The sequence below is a fragment of the Drosophila hydei genome, unplaced genomic scaffold (genome assembly GCF_003285905.1).
Source record: "Drosophila hydei strain 15085-1641.00,03,60 unplaced genomic scaffold, DhydRS2 tig00000172-arrow-pilon, whole genome shotgun sequence".
Lineage (NCBI taxonomy): Eukaryota > Metazoa > Arthropoda > Insecta > Diptera > Drosophilidae > Drosophila > Drosophila hydei.
Genome location: NW_022045682.1, coordinates 3,539,269 through 3,559,662, shown reverse-complemented (window position 1 = coordinate 3,559,662; position 20,394 = coordinate 3,539,269). Strand labels below are relative to the sequence as shown.

At 35.8% G+C, this 20,394-nt stretch overlaps 3 protein-coding genes across 5 annotated transcripts; all 3 read right to left on the bottom strand.

The window, feature by feature from the left end:
* Nucleotides 1-1,455: 1,455 nt before the first annotated feature.
* On the bottom strand, nucleotides 1,456-2,695 carry LOC111595845 (probable pseudouridine-5'-phosphatase). 2 transcript variants are annotated; one of them, XM_023309756.2, is made up of 2 exons: nucleotides 2,303-2,695; nucleotides 1,456-2,219 (listed from the first exon to the last, which is right to left on the bottom strand). In XM_023309756.2, the coding sequence occupies exons 1-2, from the start codon at nucleotides 2,318-2,320 to the stop codon at nucleotides 1,602-1,604; spliced, it is 636 nt and encodes a 211-aa protein (XP_023165524.2). In that variant the 5' UTR covers nucleotides 2,321-2,695; the 3' UTR covers nucleotides 1,456-1,601. The 2 variants fall into 2 exon arrangements, with proteins under 2 accessions (XP_023165524.2, XP_023165523.2); XM_023309755.2 differs by having other exon boundaries at nucleotides 1,468-2,251; nucleotides 2,303-2,641.
* A 6,694-nt stretch (nucleotides 2,696-9,389) lies between these two features.
* On the bottom strand, nucleotides 9,390-10,310 carry LOC111595868 (lazarillo protein). 2 transcript variants are annotated; one of them, XM_023309784.2, is made up of 5 exons: nucleotides 10,258-10,306; nucleotides 9,959-10,201; nucleotides 9,813-9,892; nucleotides 9,648-9,746; nucleotides 9,390-9,589 (listed from the first exon to the last, which is right to left on the bottom strand). In XM_023309784.2, exons 1-5 carry the CDS (start codon nucleotides 10,278-10,280, stop codon nucleotides 9,441-9,443), a joined length of 594 nt encoding a protein of 197 aa, XP_023165552.1. In that variant the 5' UTR covers nucleotides 10,281-10,306; the 3' UTR covers nucleotides 9,390-9,440. The 2 variants fall into 2 exon arrangements, with proteins under 2 accessions (XP_023165552.1, XP_023165553.1); XM_023309785.2 differs by having other exon boundaries at nucleotides 9,394-9,589; nucleotides 9,959-10,198; nucleotides 10,258-10,310.
* Nucleotides 10,311-10,628: 318 nt separating this feature from the next.
* On the bottom strand, nucleotides 10,629-13,174 carry LOC111595832 (apolipoprotein D). The gene is made up of 6 exons (XM_023309739.2): nucleotides 13,011-13,174; nucleotides 12,832-12,949; nucleotides 11,629-11,759; nucleotides 11,495-11,574; nucleotides 11,257-11,355; nucleotides 10,629-11,054 (listed from the first exon to the last, which is right to left on the bottom strand). Exons 1-6 carry the CDS (start codon nucleotides 13,025-13,027, stop codon nucleotides 10,831-10,833), a joined length of 669 nt encoding a protein of 222 aa, XP_023165507.2. The 5' UTR covers nucleotides 13,028-13,174; the 3' UTR covers nucleotides 10,629-10,830.
* Nucleotides 13,175-20,394: the final 7,220 nt, after the last annotated feature.

Genomic DNA, 20,394 nt, shown 5'->3' with positions numbered 1-20,394 from the left:
GTGTTATAAGCTAACTAAGTGTTATAAGTTAACTTATACACTATAGACTATAAATACATATGTGTACATTTGTATATATATATAAAAAGAATGTTTTATAGACTTTTAGCGAAAAGTAGAATGAAGTTTATAACAATTTAACCAATAAGAAAAATACTTAGTAGTTAAGTTTCTTAAGACGGAATTCGCAAAATTTATAGAAGCTATGAGGAATTGCAGAAAGAACTAGTAATATTTATTAATATTATCAATTATTAATAATAATAAAATTATTACTATCAAAATAATTTCTTTTGTATTTATGCGCGGGGCACTCACTGCGGCCTATAAATAAATTTTTTATTTGAACAATTATTGAGCTTGAATAAAGTCTATTGGTTTGTTTTATTTTTTGAAAATATGATAACAATTTATATGTTAATATTATTTATTAATTTGTATTATGTTTTATTGTACTATTTTATTTTATTATCAAATATATTTGTGGAAAACTTATTTAAAATATTTTTTACTTTATTCATTTTATTTTCTTAAATATTATTATTTAATTTTTTTAATAAAAATTTAAGTTTTAATCAGCCATTGCTATTAAAATATAAAACTTATTTAGTAAAATTGCTGATAAGCCAAGTACTAAAAAGCACAATTAGCTAGTTAATATAACACTTGCTTCAAATGCTGTAGCTAAAATAATTATTATTCAACATCATTAGCTAGTTAAGGCACCTTCAGACTTCTTAGCATTATTTTAAGCAAGTGTCTACTCAACACTTGCTGACAGCTTCGTCTTTTGCCTGAACTTGAGCTTTAAACACAGGATAATTTCAAAACGATAAATCAAAATTAATTGCTTAGGCAAATATAATATTTTAACGAGTGTCCGACTGTCTGGCCGACTGTCTGTCTGCCAAAAGTCAATTGTTGACAATTTAATTATTCAGCATATTACGCATACGCCATGTGTGTGTGGAGCTCGAGCTCGAGTGGTGTGCAGCAGCAGCTGTAGCACAAGTTGCGACTAGCAACTTTTGCCTTTGCAACAACAACTCTGTCGCAACTTATAATTACTTAATGTTCTAACCAGACTGTCGAACAGCTGCCAGCCCAGTCGCCTCCGGCTTCAGCTGCAGCTGCAGCTCAATCTCAAGTTCTCTGTCTCTGTGCCTCGCATAAAAGTAAAGTGAATAAACCTTTTAACAACTGCGACGACGATGGCGGTGGCGACTTTGCTTTTTATTCTCGAATCATTATTTTTTTAGCATTTGCGCCCCACTTCCGCTTTTGCCTAATGAACGAGCGCGCCACAGGAAGCACTCAAGGGCAGCTAAAGAAAGGAGTAAAAAATATGATAAAATAAAGCTAAAAGTCCAAGTTTTTCATATCGTCATTTACTTAAAGTTTGCGGCATTGCAAATTTACCAATTGAAAGGGATTCAAATCAAATAATTTTAATAAGATAGCAAGAGTCACAGACATTATCTCGGTTAAGTAAAAGAAATCGCATTTAGAATTACCGAAAATTTATCGTTTAAAATTAAAACTAAGAGGCTTTTGGGAGCTAAAATAAAATTCTTAAAAAATTTAGAAAAAAGGGCCAAGCGCTAGCCGAACGTAAACTTCTCGACATTATCAAAGGCGGGCAGACCGAATAGTTCAGGCTGGAAGTCGGCCATGGATCTAAGCACCAGTGTGGCACCTTTTGTATCAGCGATCGGCAGACGTGCATCTGGTATCAGTACCACCTGCATGCCCGCTGCTACGCCGGCATCTTTGCCCTGCGCCGAGTCCTCGAATACGAGACAGCATTCGGGCAACGGTGCTGGCTTGAAGCGCGCCGCTGCCAGCAGAAAGATATCCGGACTCGGCTTGCAGGCCTTCAGCTCTGGATCATCTCCGCAGACGATGTGGCGAAAGACGGGTAACAGTTGGCAGTGCGGTAGAGCCTTTATGTTGAAAGTGTCGCGATAGGTCGCAGTTGCCATTGCCATTGGCACACGGTGCTCGAACAGATGCAGCAGCAGATCCTTAACACCGGGCAACAACTTGACGTCCGTTATCAAGGCATGCAGCTCGGCACGAAACTTTGCCAAATACTCCTGCGGCGTTATGGGCAAGTTCAATATCCTTACCATATTCGCACTAGCCACAGCAGCCGATAGTCCCATTTGCTGCTTTTTCAATTCAAACGTGTATTTCTTGCCATAGGGCGTCAGCACATTCTGTATCGCATTCGTATAAATGTTTTCCGTATCTGAAAAGCTCAGTTACTGCGGGGAGAGAGGAGCAACTCTATAGGGCTTACCCATGATGGTGCCATCATTGTCAAATATGCAGTGCGTCACTCGCTTAAAGCATTTGGCCTCACTCGATGACATTTGCCACTTCTGCTATTTACGTGCTGTCTTGGCCTAAAACATATTCCAAAAAATGTGACATAGAATTTATTTATTGGATTAATTTATTGTCTCATTTTAAATCGGAAAACTGGGATATTTTGTCAGTTTGCCATTTATTACTTTAGTGTCGAGAACTTTTTATTCTTTGAGTCGATTTATGATGGCTATGAAAAGGTTTAGAACTACATAATGGTTAAGCACATTTTTGGTTGAAAAGCTGTGAAAACAAATGGGAACTTGGAGTGAGGATATTTGAAAAGGATATTTGAAATTTTTGATGAAATTCCATGACATCCACAGGAAGTTACTATTTGATGCGTTTTATGGGCTGCCAATATATCTGGCATGATTAAAATTATATTTAAACACTAATGTCATTAAATTTTCTGTGTAATAGAGTTTGTTTCATTGACTTTAAAATATATATTTATTCACTTAGTTATGTTGTGAACCTATTTAACTCTAAAATAAACACACTGCATTTGTAATATATCTCAATAGTCACTTACCTAACTTGATCTGTTTTTCGGATGATCCATTGATCCGCCTAATAGCCCCTAATGATATCTGCTTCATGCCTGAAGAAACTCTTCAAGTCCTTAAGCAGCTCGCCTTGGAGGTAATATCTCATAAATTTGGTTCATTAATGTACCTTATTTGTTTATATATAATATAATATTTAAAAAAAAAAAAATTAAGAACCTCAAACTCCACTTCTTTCATATTAAAATAAATTCTATAACATAAAATAAATCCCAACACTTTTTCTAATCACTTAGTGTAATGCCAGTGGAACTCGTTTGCTCCCTTGCCAACTGCTGTTGAAAGATCACGTTAATTTCATTAGGCAACGTAAGTTGGAAATGTTGAAAAGAAAATGCTTCACATGCATTTTAATTAAACTATTTGCGACTTGCAACTTCAAATAGTTTGCCAAGTTGCAAGTTGCTGGCGCAGCTGTGGCAAGTGGTAGGTGCTTGCTGCAGCTGTCAATTTGGCTGCCTTTTTATGCCCTTAGCCTTAGCCTTAGCCTAAGCTTGAGGCTATGGCCTTTGCTCAGCGCGGGCAAGTGGGCGGGCTCAGTTCGGCTGTCAGCTGCAGCCTGTCGCATGTTGTTGCAAAGTTGCGTAATTGATTAAGCAGTTGCCAGGCGTGTGCCACCAGACGCTGTGGCAGCGACAAACTTCGTCATAGACAGCACGTGCCGCACGTTGAAAGCCGTTATTCGGAGTCAAGCAGCACGAGCCGCGCGACATGTGGCAGCAACGTGGCTCCCAATTCCCAAAACTATGAAATTCCCAATGCAAACTGAACTTTTATTAGTTATATCGGTGCAAGGAAAATGTACATATATATGTGGAATATATGTGGAATCTAAATCAATATTCATATTATCCATAAATATGTCTATATAAAATATATATATATATATATTTATATATATATGTCTATATAACAGACAACTTTAAAGTGATGCAACTAGTACATCCTTTGTAGAATCAATATGCTCTGTCTAATATATATAATCTATATAGAGTACTCTATAGAAAGTATATATACTCTCGATACGCTATATACTCTATATCATCTCTACCCTCTTTACCCTCTCTTAACTCTATATGCTTTATATAATCTCTATATCCTTTATCATATATTCTTTCTATACGCTGTATACTCCATATACTCTATATACCCTATATAATCTATATACTCTATATACTCTATATACTCTATATACTCTATATACTCTATATACTCTATATACTCTATATACTCTATATACCCTATATACTCTATATACTCTATATACTCTATATACTCTATATACTCTATATACTCTATATACTCTATATACTCTTTATACTCTATATAATCTATATACTCTATATACTCTATATACTCTATATACTCTATATACTCTATATACTCTATATACTCTATATACTCTATATACCCTATATACTCTATATACTCTATATACTCTATATACTCTATATACTCTATATACTCTATATACTCTATATACTCTTTATACTTTCTAAACTTTCTATACTCTATATACTGCCTCTCCTCTATGTACTCTACATACTCCATAGGCTACATGGACTCTACAAACACTCTACATTCTCTACTCTACTATTTGATTATATTTGCCTTCATCTGGCAACTATAATCACTTAGCCTACAATCTGTTCCATCACTTACAATTACAGGGTATTTTGGCATAAATATTTGTTGGCTAAAGGGCTAACCGCAAAATAATTTGAACGTATTTTGGTCAAAACACGCGGCCAAAAACCGCAGTGAAGTGCAAGCAGCAAGCAGCAAGCAGCAAAAAGCAGCGCCGCGTAGTCAATAAAATGGCTTTAATTAATCGGAAGCGCTGCGTCAGCTGTTGCCGCAAAAATAAAAACAAAAGGCCGGCAAATGGGTGGCAGACATTGGGGCATTTGGATGCGGCGACGAATTGTGCGCATAAATTATGCAGCCAACCATTTGGGCAACGCTTTTTGGGCCTGTGGCTGGGGATGGCCGTAAACGGCCGACTGGCCAGCAACAATATGTTGTAAACGTTTAATTTGAGCGCGTCTCTAATCGGTGTCCCGGCAACGTGCAACGTGCAACGAGTGTGTGTGTGTGGCAGCCGTCCAGTGAGGTCGCTTGGCTGCTTGGTCGCATGTAATTGCGTTCATTGAATTGTTAACTGGATTCGTTGTCTACGGCTAGCCGTTGGCCGCTGGCCGCTGGCCGCTGGCCACAACCGCAACTTGCAGCGGGAAAACGGCTAAAAGCCGTTGTTATCCTTGTGGTTACTGCGGCTATCCTCTAGCTGTGTGTGTCCCCAGGTGTAGGTGTGTGTCTGTGTGGGTGTCCCTTGAGTTGATTCGGCTTTGGTTGCAGCAAAATCCCGGTCAATGCACATCAAACTTTTGGCTCGCTCTGCATTTGGCATTTATTGGTATTGTTCCAATTAAAGTTCGACTAGTCTCCTCCATAAAATATGCAGACACGTAAAAGTTCGATTCGATTTGGCTGCCACAGGACATTAATGCTTAACGGTCAATGGTTTTGACTGCAGCAAGCCCGACCATTCATTCAGCGTGGACACTGTGCCAATAAAAGCTAATAAAACTCAAAGAACAGCATTGCCAGCATCGCTCCACTGCAGTTGCAAGAGGTGAAACGAAATGGAAAATATTTGCTTTCGAGGGAATTGAACTCGCTTACATAGGCATTCGATGGAGTAGTTCAAATTGAGTACTTGGCTTGATTTTCGTAAGGCTACTTTATGAAAAGGAGTTCAGATTAGGAACAGAACTTGTCGTCAGTTTCTACATAAGTTTTGTGTGTGGCAACAGAGAGTAGGTTTTACTATAAGCTAGACAAGTTCTTGACATAGTTTAAGGCATATCTAAGATTGTGGTTATTCGGAATACAGCGAGCCATCTTAGCTTATTTGTGAACCTATATTGCTCTACAATTCCTTTGTTATCAATTTTCTTATTAACTAAAATAAAATATATAGCTATTATAATTTGTTTACTTAGTATTTCTTTACAATTTTCAACTACTAAATACTTCAGCATCTTCTGTGGCCATAATGAGATAACTTGAGCATTGTAACGCCATTTTATAAAATATTCAAGTAATGTAAGAAATTGCATTACATTTTAACTTAAAATATTGAAGTATATTTAGTGCTCATAGTATGTTTGCTAATAGCCCTAGCCCTTGGATTGGACCTGACTCTGCCTTTTCTATATTTGTTTTTGCTTTTGTCATAAACATCATTAGCTATGACTCATAAAATTTTCCCTACAGCTTCCCTCTATATTCTTAGCTTAGCTCTACCTTCTTAGCTTTCTTCTACCACCTAAACTTTCCTCAACATCCTTAGCTTCCCTCTACCACCTTAACTCATCTCTATATTCTTATCTGCCCACCATATCTCTTAAGCTAAAATTTGCATAAGTTTACTCCCAGCATTGCCTTTAACTTATCCATTCCTAACTTAAGGTTAAGTTTTTGTCTATAGTCTCATTTGCTTCCCTCTTCGCATTCTGCCATATAATAAATGAAATTTTTCTCCCAGTGCGTTTTACCTATCATTTCTATTGGCGTCATTGGCTTAGACTCCTAAAAACATTCTTATTGTACTCTGGCCAGTTGCCCTATTTATCTTCTAGACTTCGATTCATACAAGATCTCTGAGCATAAGGCTACTCCCTGCATTCACTTCACTTTCTGTGTTCAGATTCAGTCTAGTGATTAGCGGAAAGTCTTTGTTGTGCTCTCTCTAGCTTCTCTATTCATATCAGAGTTTCACTCTCTATTTTGGTTAGCTTTTGCCATTATCAGCTGGCCCTCTTGCTACAGTCTCTCGTATCACTTTCCGTGTCTTGATACCCTTTCAAATTTCTCTTTCCTCTACAAATTTCCTTCTTATCTGCTGCACATCTAATTTTCAGCTTAGCGACTCAATATTTTCTTATATATAAATATCTTTATCTACATCTATATATGCAGTTATTGTCTAATAAAACTGTTCACATATGGCATTTGATCCATGTCATAAGAGCACCCTCATTTGACTTTAGCTCCAGGCAGCACGCACATTGAATGCTGAGTGTTTTTTGCACTCAATAAATATTGTCTGACCGCAGACTATCTATCGCTCATCGAGGTCTCAGATGTCGGCCGGCCGGCCAGCCAGTCGCAGTCACATATCCTTGGCAAGGCATCACGCACAGCCGAGCAGATGAGTATAGAGCAGAGATCTGAAGTGAAGGGTCGACTCATGGGCGCCCCCGAGGCGCAGTTGAGCGATTTCCCAACGGTGGCAGCAGCTCGAGCCTGGGCCAAAAATGCAAGAGTCCCGCAACAAAGTACAAAAAGCATGGCACAAAGTCCAATTTGTTTGTAATGGCATTTACTTTGTTTACAAAATAAATTTTGTATGCACAGCGAGTAGTTTGGTCCCTCCACCACTTGCTATCTCCATCTCTGTCTGGGTCTGGCTCTGGCTCTGACTCTCAGTCTGCGCTGGAGCCAGTCTGCGACGCGCTGGCAAGCCGTGCAGTCGCGGCAAGGCGACTACAAGCTCAAAGAACAAAAAAATAAAATAGAGATGAATGCATATAGTATAAAATTCTAAAATCGCTGTACCATAAAATTTCCCCATTGGGCGCTTGGGTTTTTGTTATGCCACTCTAGGCAAGGACGATTCTCTTTGCCTTTTTGCTGTTTAATTTTGCAATTGTCCTTTTCGACTCGAACAGAACTGGAACTGAAGCTGCAGTTGAAGCAGGAGCGGCAGCGGGAGTTATCTATTCCGGTCATGGCTGTTGCGGTTACTGATTTATGTTTGTTTATGTTGTTCAACATTTGTTTTATTTACCGCACATACTAGAAACAATAAAAAACAAGCCAAAGCAAATAAACAGCTTAGCATGTCACACCACTACCTTTGCAAGACAAAAATCAAATTCTATTTTTGTTTAGCTTGACTTTGTTTGTTTTTCTTGTAAGGCAGAGTCATGTCGTTACATAGCTTTCGACATACTTACCTATAAACATAAATTATACAAGCTTTATACCTCTATTACTCATAATTAGAATTGCCTCTTTCAAATAGCATATCATTTAAATTGTCTCCTAGCCAAGCTGTGACAAGAAATGCTTTAAAAACCAGTTTTCCTTCTGCTTCGCAAATGTTCGTAGAACTCACAAAATATGATTCATTTTGCACAAATATTCATATATATATATTATATATATATATAATAGACTGGTTTCAATGCGTCAACAGTCGTTGTTATGTCTCAGCTATGCTTTTTGTTAGCCATTAAAATATTAAAGTACAAAAGCTTTTCTATTGAGTCGGGTCAGTTCAAAGTGCGATGCCTCACAAGCTATGAGCTGTTCTCTGCTTACAAAATATAGCTTGAATAATATAAAATATATATAAAACAATAAGGAACTAAAGGTTATATATCAAAAATATGATTACCATAAATAAAAATTTTTAATAAAATAAGTATTAAATTATAAAACTAAAGGAATCAAATATACATTACCAAGATATATATAAAATTTTCGAAAAAAATATATAAATATATATGTATATATAAATTATATAAAAAATAATAGAATTATAAAAAATTGAAATATAAAATTAAAAATAACGTCTATAAGCTCTAGAATACAAAACAAAATGATAAACAAAAATACATTAAATATAAAGAAAACATGCAAAAAAAAAATATAAATATATATAAATTTAAATATTTGTACATACAAAAAAATATATATAAAATATTAGGATATATATAAAAACTAACTATATTTATTTTCATATTAATTACTTATATATATTTATATATATCTATATATAATTTATGTAAATAATTTATATAATAAAAATAAATATATTTAGTAGGTATTCAGTGGGAGTTTTAGATGTAATTTTACTTGCTTTTATTTAAGCACACTCAGAACGCAGCGAGTCTCAATATTGTTTTGTTATCTCTTCTCATTTCATATGCCGACTGAACCTCGCACCGCCTCTCGACTAGTGGCTCACATGTGGCAATGACAGTTGCGCCACACTCGGTCGTAGTCGAACAATACTAGAAGATTACCATATGCAGTTGTTATTGGTTTATGCTATTGAAACTCTGCTTAATTTCTTTGTTCTTTTATAATGTTACGCTACTTTATTATATTCTGCAAACTTATGCTTTAGTATTTCATGATATTTAAACTTTTTTATAACTCTTTAGCACTGATTCACACCTACCAACACGTCTCCCTCCAACAACCCCTTGTATATCATACTACACCAAAAAAACTTTAGCTTGCCAATGTGCCTGGCACAGTTCTAATTAAATTCACTTACAGTTGTTAAAGCGTGACCGTGTAACCAGCATAGCTAAACTAATTAAATAGAAAGTCAGATATTTCGCACCACACAGGCTTAAATATAAAGTGCTTTGAAGCTTTTTAATTGTTATTTATAAAATGATATTTAATCCATTGTAACCCTCATATGTGTGTAAAATAATTTCGGCAGCCGGTCTGTGGAATGGTTACAACTTTTTTGAGGTCGATCCCAGAGAGCTTGGCCGAATTGCGAACTTTCAATATTATGTCGGAGGTCGGCAATCGATCTCGTGTCATTATGACACTCCACTCTGTAATCAACAAGCCGTTCAGCTTCTGTTACACTGATTAGCTAATCGATACACTTACTAAGACTTATGATGTCATCCACTTCCAGGCACGTGTGCTGAATTGCGAAGGTCTCATAGTCCGTATCCAGCACATATACATCGATGCCTTCGGGGGACGCTAAAGAAATATTTTGTTAGAATTTGCATTTTTTTGTAATTTATGTAAGTCAACGAAGAGATTTACTTTTGAGTTCAAGACTGTATTTGCCATCCGTTGCATCCACACTAACTACATTTACATCTCGCCGGACCACATTACCTGACCTATATATTTGCCAGATGCGTAAAATTTAGAATGTTGACAGTTTTGCTCGAATAAAAGTCACTTACTTTTGGTCGATTTCCGATTTCTTGATTACATATTTACCGCGAACATCCTGATCAATGCTGATCGCCAAACATTTGGGCGTATGCTTACTATACCGTAGACTCGATAATATGGGATACCATAAGCCCCCATACCGTTTCATATCCAAGTCTCTAATGGCTGTCATGTTCGCATCGCACGTACCGCGGTCGACGTCCATAGCTAGTGTTTGACTGCCACACAAGAGCACCAAAACCCCAGCGCTGCTGTCAATCGACAGAAAGTTATATATATATTTATTATACTAACTATCCGTACCTACATGTAAGTCACTTGATTCAACATGTTTGCAAAGACTAGACTACTCAATGCCAATTGATGGACAGCAATATAAATACGCGACGCTGCTTAAAATCAAATTTGATATGTGCTGCAGCTTGAAGTATTGATTCGATATAAATAAATAAAATACAGCTAAAACTTTTTCTTTAGCCAAAAAGAAAATTTAGCTATACGAAAATTAAAAAAAAAGATAAAAAATTAAAACTAAATATAATTAAAATATATATATATATATATAACTATATAACTATATTTTTTTATTTATATACATAATTTTTTTTTAAGTTTTTCTTCAGAAAACATTTTTATATTTGTTTTTCTTTATCTCTTTAAAACGTATATACAATATATTATGAACATTCGTAAAGGCTCTGCTAATCAAAGAGTTCAGTAATTAATATTATTAATAATTTTACATTCTGTGCAAGCATGCATATATAGTAGTCTGAGTATACGTTAGGAATATACTATATAGACACTGTTAAGCTGTTTAGTCATTTAAGAAGTTCATGAATATATCGAAGAGACGCTCATTGAAGCGTCTTAGCCATTCTCATGCTGCCTCAATAGCCTTTGGCAGCTCATTGCTGACAAAGTCTTCGTCTAGCAGCTGGGTCATGGCTACGTCTGTGCCGTTGCCCGCCAGCTGGGGGCAGTTCTTTTGGTTGGTCTTGATTAGCACCGCTCGGCTGATCTTATTATCATCCAGTACCTTGTAGGCTGTCTCGATAGTCTCCTTGGTGGCCTCGCGCTGGCGCGTCAATATCCAGACGATTTCTGCAATGGCAAATCACATGATTGTAATTAACATGTTCAACAATGTGTCCCTAGTCGACCATTGGGCAGTTAATTATGCAGTTGCATTAATTATGCCAAATGCAATAACTGATTCGTCTGGTTTGCATGCCAAATTAGCCAAGGCCAAGGCGCGACGTGCCCGACCGATTTGACCTAAGCTTTTGCACTTCCGCATACTCACTTAAATGGGCCAACGGAGTCAGACTGCTGCAGCTATAGACAACTGCGTACGATTCATAATCGGTGCCTAGCACCTGATAGTTCGCTCTATTCGCTTGCTCTGAAACGGATAGATACGAAAATAGTAGATGTAAAAACAAATATAGATAGAGATACAAATAAATGTGTAGATACAGATGCATGTGCAAATATAGCCACAGATACAGATACAGATACAGATACAGATACATAGAACTTACGATTTTTAGAGAAGACCACAGCCAGCTGACCTGGTGCAATGACCTTGGCTGTGCCTGTTACATTCGATGGGTTGCCAGTTCTATATATGCAAGCATTAAGATAGAGCTCTTTATCAACAATCTGCAATACTCACAATCGATTGATAGCTGCATTCATAACAGACACTGTGCTGTTGTCGGCGATCTCGTAGCGTGCGTAAATACATTTCTTGCCAATTTCAAAGAGAAACGGATACTTCGAGTGCTCGTACCAGACGCCCATGTACTGAAGTATAGAAAAACAAGTTAAATGAATCAGCAGTTGGGTTTTGTTATCTAAAAATTTGCTGTATCATGAATTCTCACAGAAAACGAAACATGTAATATGTGCTAAGTTGACTGCTCAACAGCCTAATGATGGATAAAAAACTCATTAATCAAACTAACTTATCTATGATATTATATTGATAAGCGGCATTTGGTTTGGTCTTTAGGTTTTTTTTTTGTAACTAAATAGTTCTTGGTAATTGACAAAAAACTTAAAAACTTAATTCATCATTTATTGGACTCTTTTTAGTTTATGTTTGAATCAAATTATAAATAATTCTATATGCATCTTTAATCTAATGATATTTACTCTTCAATTTATTTCAATTTTTAATATTTTTAATAATAATAAAATAGGTTTTTGCCAATTCCTAAAAAGCAAAATATTCATAATAATATGGATAAAATATACAAAAAATTATTAACAAAAAAATTATATTTTTAAAATTCATAAAAAAATGTATCTGAATACTATTAAGAAATTTAAAAATAAATGGAATAATATTTTGTTTTAAATATAAATAATACTGTATGAAACTGTATGATTTAATATATAAAAAATTAAAAATATTTTTATAAAAATAGAAATCAATTAGCAATTTTTATAATATTTTACTTTTCAATTATTTGTATTTAAAGTATTATTAAATAATAATAATAATACATAATAGATTGTAAGACTGTTTTCAGCAATTGCATATCAATCGATCGACCGATCGATATCAATCAGCAAATATTTAATTAAAAAGTTATTCAAGTGATTGTCAAGTAACGAAAACACACGTGAATCATGATGACTTATCATTGAAAGTGCGCAAACAAAAATAATATGCTACGGAATGTAACTGGATGATAAGCACGCACAGAAAACAGTAAATTGCCAACTTGATGAGTGCCTTTTGCATAATTAATTGAAACGCGATTGAGAAGCGTTACAATTAATTAATTTGAAGATAGTTTCAAGTGCTCAAAAGCTCAACAGAATCACGTGCGTGTGTGTGTGTGTGTGTGTGTGGGTGTGTCGGACTTACCGCTTCCAAGTCGAACTCGTCAGGTATCTTAACCTCAGGACACTGGCCAGGGAAGGGTACCTGTGCTGCCACCATGAGTCCATTGATGGCCACAAAGGCGAGCAGGCAAGCTGAGGCACTGCCATCAAGAAGAACATGTCAAGAGTCACAAATAAGTCAGGTAAGTCATATATATTCACCTGATAGATTTATGCATTATAACTGGAAGCACTTGTTTAATTAGACTATTTAATAGAGTATATATATATATATACGAGAACGGGTTGGAATAGTATGGCTCGTTGTATTCTCTGTTAGCTCGTTCGTTGAGCACTAAAAATTCATGCGGCTGCAGTGCATCATTTATAGATTCATCTTTCAAAGCTTTTTTTTGTTCTGTTGCTGATTGTTGTGCTCTTCCTCTTGCTGCTTGGCTTCCGAAAGCTTTTTGCAACTGCGCCGGCGCTGCTTTGTTGTCGATGTTAGAGTAAACAAATGAAAAGTGAAATTCTGACGATCCAAACGGAAGGGCTTAAAGCGAAGGTGTGCCGCGGGGCAACAGGTGGGAGCTGCCAATGTTCTGTTTGCATTTCATCGCTGCACGCGACGCTTTTACTCGCCTTATCGCCAGCAGCATTATAAATTGAATCAACAACAATAATAATAAATGCATCAAGTGCAGCTCAATTAGATTACAATACCCATCCTTATATATTATATGTATAAATTATATATACGATTAAATCTTTTCGTTTATATGGCAGTCGTGAAGTCTCTAATCTCTGAAGTATTCGTAAGCTTATTCATTGTAAATAAAGGCATTTTTTACTTAAGTTTATACTATGTTTCAACAAGGAAATATACTTTAAAATTTGTTTCTTGTTCATTGAACCGAACAATTTTCAATTAAAGTTTATAGCTAACTTGAAATGCAAATGGTTTTTTTATGTTTAAGTTACAATTCAGGAAATTTGTGATATTTAAAAAATATATATAAACAATGAGCTATATATATTAGAAAATAAGAGTCATATTATATGTCTACTGAACTCCTCAATTATTAAATTAATAAAATAAGCACTAATTTATTAATTGCCTATTAATAAATAATTAAATACTTTTCTAGTATATTAAACAGGTCTAAGGCTAACAACCTTTGCTATGTTTATCTTACCTGCACACACACACACATGGATTCACATACATGCAAGTATCAAAACAATAACAACAATCACACTATAAATGATTCCCTTCACACGCCTCAATTAACTTCCACACATTACAAAGCTTTTGCTCGCATGTGGAATGTGTTTGCAGCGCCATCTACTGACAGCGTACACTCGTGTTCGCAGTGGCGCCATCTATGCGGGGCTTTGTTCTGCAGCTACTGCAGCACTACAGTCATGAGTGAAATCCTTAATAGAGCCAGCTTGTGGTCGTCTTGGTCATTATTTATGGAAATCTCTGGAACGCACACACCTGCATACACTTGTACACACCTGCACACACTCACACACAGGCGCGCACGGGTAAAATTGTTGTGCTGCGGTTATTTAAAAACGAGGTAAAAAAAACATTTTCGTATTATTAAATTAATTAAATGTAAGCCACAAATTGAGTTTAATGTACAAAAATGCGCCCATGGCAAAGGACGAAGCGCTCTACAAGCCATTCACATATGGCCTAGGCAAAGGGGCTTACACACATATTTATTTAACTGGGTCGCTTGAAGAGTTGTATCTGTGATTATATATAAAAATATATAATATATATATAAGTAAATATTATATAATATATATTATATAATATATATATAAGTAAAGTAAAAAACAGTAAAAAATTAACTATAGGATATTAAAAAAATTAAGATTCTACTTAAATATAATTTTAAAAGTGTTAAACAAAATTAATAATAAATAAGGTACTACAATTTTAAAAATAAATCAACTTCTAATTGAAGTCCAAAATAAAAATGCGAAGAACCTAATGTGAAAAATATATATATATATAATGTATAAAAATATATATATTATATTTATATTTTATGAATATTTTTTATTTATACTTTTCATAATTATGAATAAGAAATCTTCCTAATCTTTTCTGCAGATTAATTTTCTCTTATTATCTTATTAATTATTTCAGATTATCTTCAAATATATTGTTTCTTGAGTCTCTTTTGTAAAGTAAATATAATTTCGAATAATTGTAAATATCAGGAAAATATTTCTATACAAATTAACAATTTGAAATAATTTACAAGATGCATATGATGAAGCAAGTGACTTCTGATTTGAACTACAAATATTATATATATACCAGAATTTCAGTAATTGAGAATATATACGAACAGCCCTCGCTTATTAAACAAGCATACAATTGCATGTATGTGGATAGATCTGAATGGCCTGCCAACTATTTTCGAATGAAAATTTATGATGCTCTCCAGTGCTGAGCCATTGCGACAAATGAAAGGATCCATGAAATGGACACGCCAAAGGAGAAGTGGTGAAGGAGGAGGAGGAGGAGGAGTTGGCGGCGTCAAGGCAAATGGGTTGGCTGATCTGCTTGGCTGGCTGGCTGGTTGGCTGGTTGCTTGGATTTGGCGCTGTTGTGTTGCAGCATGCAGTAATTAAATTTAAAATATGTACAACGGATGTTTGAGTTTTGAAACAGGTGCCGAGCTGCCGAGGCGCCCGGCGCGGCCAACGGCAGCGGGCGGATGCGGATAATTTTATCAAAGGCAGCCGACACGAAACGGCGCAAGCGAGTTGCCATAAGCCGAACAAGTGGGCAGCTGCATAGCTGCAGCTTTGCCATATGCAAACGTACACACACACTCACACACACAGATACACACACGCACACACAATTCAATCATTTTGGATGCATTTTAAGTGTATTTTGCGGTTATGCGCTTTATGGGCATTTTGTGCCATGTAATTTGATTTATATGCTCGCTTCCCTTCACTTTGGCCCCTCGCTCGCACGCTCTTTATCTTATTTTGATTAAAAAGAAATCAGAGTGCTGGCCACAGGATGCGCGTGTGCCATTTAATTGGCTCTCTCTGCAGCCATTTTAAATGTTGCTAACCAATTGAATTAAATTTGATGATTGTTATGCAGCTGCTGCTCTGCTGATTCTTATTAGCAGCGGCATGCAACAGTTGAGATGACAAAAGGCTGCAGGATTAAGCCAAATAAGCAACGACTAAATGACAAAAGGTGTATCACTAGTGAGAGAGAAAGACAGGGTGAAGGAGTTAGAGAGAGAGAGCGAGAGACAGACTGAGGCAGGCGTTTACTGTATAATGACCTTTCACCCAATTCCTTTGGGCTTAGCTGCGAAATGTCCTGAGCCTGGGAATGACACAACATGACGCAATTTTGGCTTAGCACAAATACACACAACTGCACACACACACACACACACACACGCACACACTGCTGAGCCATTCGTAAAGTAAATGCGATTCTGCTTGCTTTTGACACAGGAACTTGGCAAGGATTCACTGCAGCTGCGAGCTCACAATGCAGCACCAAATTCCATTGCATTGCATTGAATTTAATTGAAGTAAATTTAGACATTTAATTAATTTGATCAATATAATAATCACAGAAATTATTTTTAATGCAGTGTAATTATATTGCAAATTTAATCAAGACTTAAGAGAAGTGCTTGATCCTTTACCAAAGTGTCATCAGCTGCTGCTGCAAAAGGTGAATAAATTCAAGTGACTTCAATAGAAATTTATCTTAAATTAGAAATTGATGCAAATTCGAAAATGCATTTAATTCTGTTGCTTTAAGCCAAGCAACTAAACTGGGCAGGCCAAAAGTGAATTTAAAATATTTTTTGGTTTTTAATTTCAATTGATTTTTAGCTAAAGACTTGCAGTCAGTAATACAGGATTAAATGAAATAGTTAAGTCGTGTGGGCTGCTTAGCAGAACTGAGTTGGCCAAGAAATACGTTTTGCTAGAAAATTGGATTGCCTTGATTGTGATAGATATATAAAGTAGTTTAGCTAAGGATCAGGCTAAGTTAGCTCTGGAATCTCACAAAGTTAATCTGAATTTAACAATATTTATAATATTTTTGTTTAGTTTTTATCTACACAAAATGACATCTATAAATATTTATGTTTCAATACTTATGCCTGGCTCATAGCATGGCTCTAATGACATAAGATACATTTTATAATAATAAGATGGGGTCTCCTTACAATTGCGTATGTTCATAAAGAGTTTGACCTGCTCGTATTCGATTCAAACTTCTGACTAACACTTGGGAATCTAAGCTAGTTCTAAGAGTAGTTGGCGCCTCATTTGCAAGGCTCCAGAATGACCTTATTCCACTTGCTTTGTTCGGAGTGGCTTAATCATAGCCAATGCCATCTACTCAGTGACTCTTGCTCTCTAAGCTTGATATACATAAAACATATATAGGTTTATATATTTATGCTTGAACAAAAATAAAATTAGTTTCGATTATAAGTGAAACTAAGCTTCGCTTTACATAAGGACACAAATATTTATTTGTACTTCAGAGCAGTGCTTAGTAGTTTACTTGAATACTCATGCAATAGTCAATACAAATAATAAAACAATTTACATGTAAACAATTTTCCAATAAAAAAATACAGTGCTGGCAACAGTTACAAACGATATATATTTTTCTATATGAAACACTCATTGAAGAGCCAAAAAATCAAAGCCATTCAAGCAAAGCTATTGAATTGAAGTCTTGCAAGTATATTTTTCTAATGCCTTCAGCTGCTTTGCTAACTTTCATTTTGAATTTAGCATTCTTTGCAAATGAACAACAAAATTTGCTTGTTTCAAAATCAATTGAAACAATTCGTTTTGTAATCTCGCATTAAAAATGATTTATTGTTTGACTTAAAAAAATAATTTAAAAAATTTATAATACTCTCACTGATGCTATAAATACTAAATACATAATTTATTTAGCACCTTGTTGTCCTGCTGGGGCATCAGCTGAACTTTCACTGAGTCTTTGGGGCTTGGGGTTTTTGAGAGTCAGACAACAAAGGCCAAAGTGTGGAGCCTGAAAAGTATTTTGATTTGTGCAATGCACAAAAGTATTGTCGTTCGGCTCTGCCAGTGGCGGCAATTTCTTAAATTTTTTATAGCGCATAACCTGTCTGGCACACATGCGTCTCTCCACTCGACCGCACTCCCGCCCCACTCCAGTGGCTGTTGAGCTACCCGCAGCGCCTTGCTGGCAGCTCGTTGTACGCTGTTTGTTGTAAGGCTCAAAGTTAGAGCAAGGACTAAGGATGTCGTCGCTATCGTTGGCTACGCTTATTGCATTATGCCACCGACTCGAGACTGGAGTCAGTCGGCGTGCGTGCACAGCCAGATAGAAGGCGTGTGGGGGTGTTGGGCGTCACTGGCGGGAAGCGGCTCAGGATATATCCTCAGCCAAGTGCAGCTGATGCCATTTTTGGCCCGTGGCAGTCGCGAGCTGTTTGCTCTCCTTGGTTATGGCGTGCTAAGAAGAAAAACTCAGCGCCAAAAAGAACAAGCAACGGGCAGCATTAACAGCACAACGACTTATAAATACCCTAAACAGTGGCAGGAATTAGGTTCAAATAACAAATTGGCTGCTAGCAAGAGCTGTCAGTTAGCTTTTGAGATTATCTTTAAAAGATTTGTGTGTAAATTAAAGCTTTAATGTGCTTTCAGGACTATTTCAGTTTCTAGCTGAGGTTTAATTGTAAAAGTAGCTTAAAGCTTTGCTTAGCTTTCACACGAAATTAGAGCTTTTTAATTGTGGCTTATATAAAATATTTTATATAAACTTATTTGAAGTCAAAATATTATCTGATTCTATATGATAAGTAATACTATAAAAGCTTAACATATGCTTGAAGCGACTTGAATATTCTAGGAATATCATATATTCTGACAATATTCAGCATTTCTAAGTTCCTTCGTGTCCAACTGCATAACAAAATGTGCTGAGCTCCACTTTAGTAAGGTCATATCAATATGAGAATTGGCACAGCTTCTGCTACGCATCCCCTAACTATCCCATCAACATTTCCTGCATTCAGCTCTTTCCCTCCCTCGCTCCTCGCTCCTCTCTCTTTCTCTATCAACCACCCCCCCGTTGGCTGGCAAGAAATGTTAATACCAAAAACGAACCATTTGCCGCAATGAAAATCGCGTAAATTTCATACTGATTGTAAGTGTCGCCGTTTGGTTGACGTTGTCGCAGCTCAAGCAGCAGATGAAGACGTCCTTTAGGCGGCGGGGCGAGTGCTCACTGTTGCCGTCTGTTTGTCTAGCTGCCTCCTGTTTTCGCAGTGTTCGGCTGTCGCCTGCAGATTGTCAGCATTGTCACAATTGCAATTTTTAGTTTGGCGCTGATTTGCTTGCCATTTTGTGGCATTTACCATAAGCGTCTGTGCGGCCATAACCATACCGACTGCAGCTAAGGACCTTAGCCAAAATGCCCTTCGATTGCATTAATAGCTGAGCGGAGCAAAGTACGTCCAGTGCCAGCTGCAAATATCTCAAATGAGAAAACTTTTCTCACTGCTGCCAAACAAACATTTTTCCACTATGTCGTTTAGTTGTTGTGCGCGTGTGTGTGTGTGTGCGAAGGCATTCACATACATTGTTAGCGTGTGTAACCAGCTGGAAAGTGATACTTAAATTAGTCCACAAATAGCTTCTATATATATGTGTATAGAGGAAAGTTTCTAGAAGTTTGCGCTGAAACAGAATCGCTTTGACTATGAATAAAAGAAAGCATAAACTGAGCATAACAAACTGAAACTAGAAACTATTTAAATGACATTTTACAATATGTTTGTTCTGCTTCTATCAGGTGACATGAAGGAGAACTATTGGCATAAAGTGAGCATGAAGATATATATTTCTAGTGGAAGCTTTAAGCTATTGAGAGACTTTTATAGAGTTGTTATGGACATGCATGTTGACTAGTGTAAATATAAAATATTTATAAAACACATGAGCTAAAAGTTCATATATAAACACATAAATAGCGCTACAAGCATTAAATCCACTTTTAGATAAACCCAGTCATAACCTAGAATCAGCTACCGAACTATTATCTCGTAATGCAGCATCTTGAAAAAAAATCTTTTAGCTAGGTATTTCGAACACAAAACACCATGTCAAAAATATATGAATCAATGGCAAAACTATTTATTATTTATTTTTATTTATTGGACTTTAAATTACTTTTGCATCCACCACATTTTCTAGAGCTGCATCACAACGATCTGTTCTCTAATCTCAGGAGAATGCTCGCTGGAAAGCAATTAAGCGTCTTAAAAATTTAAAGACTTTAAATGTTATCGAAAAATTATATATTGTTATATAAATATAATATAATACTAGAAATATATATAAATTATAATTTTTGATCAAATATATAAATAATATATTTAAAAAAATTCAAATTTTATTTTAAAGAAATTTTGTTTACAAACGTCACAAAATGTGCCCAAATAAGTCTATTATTGTATTATTTTGGAGTTCAGTTTTAGAATAGATAAGTAACAATACGTACCCTATATACCCTATA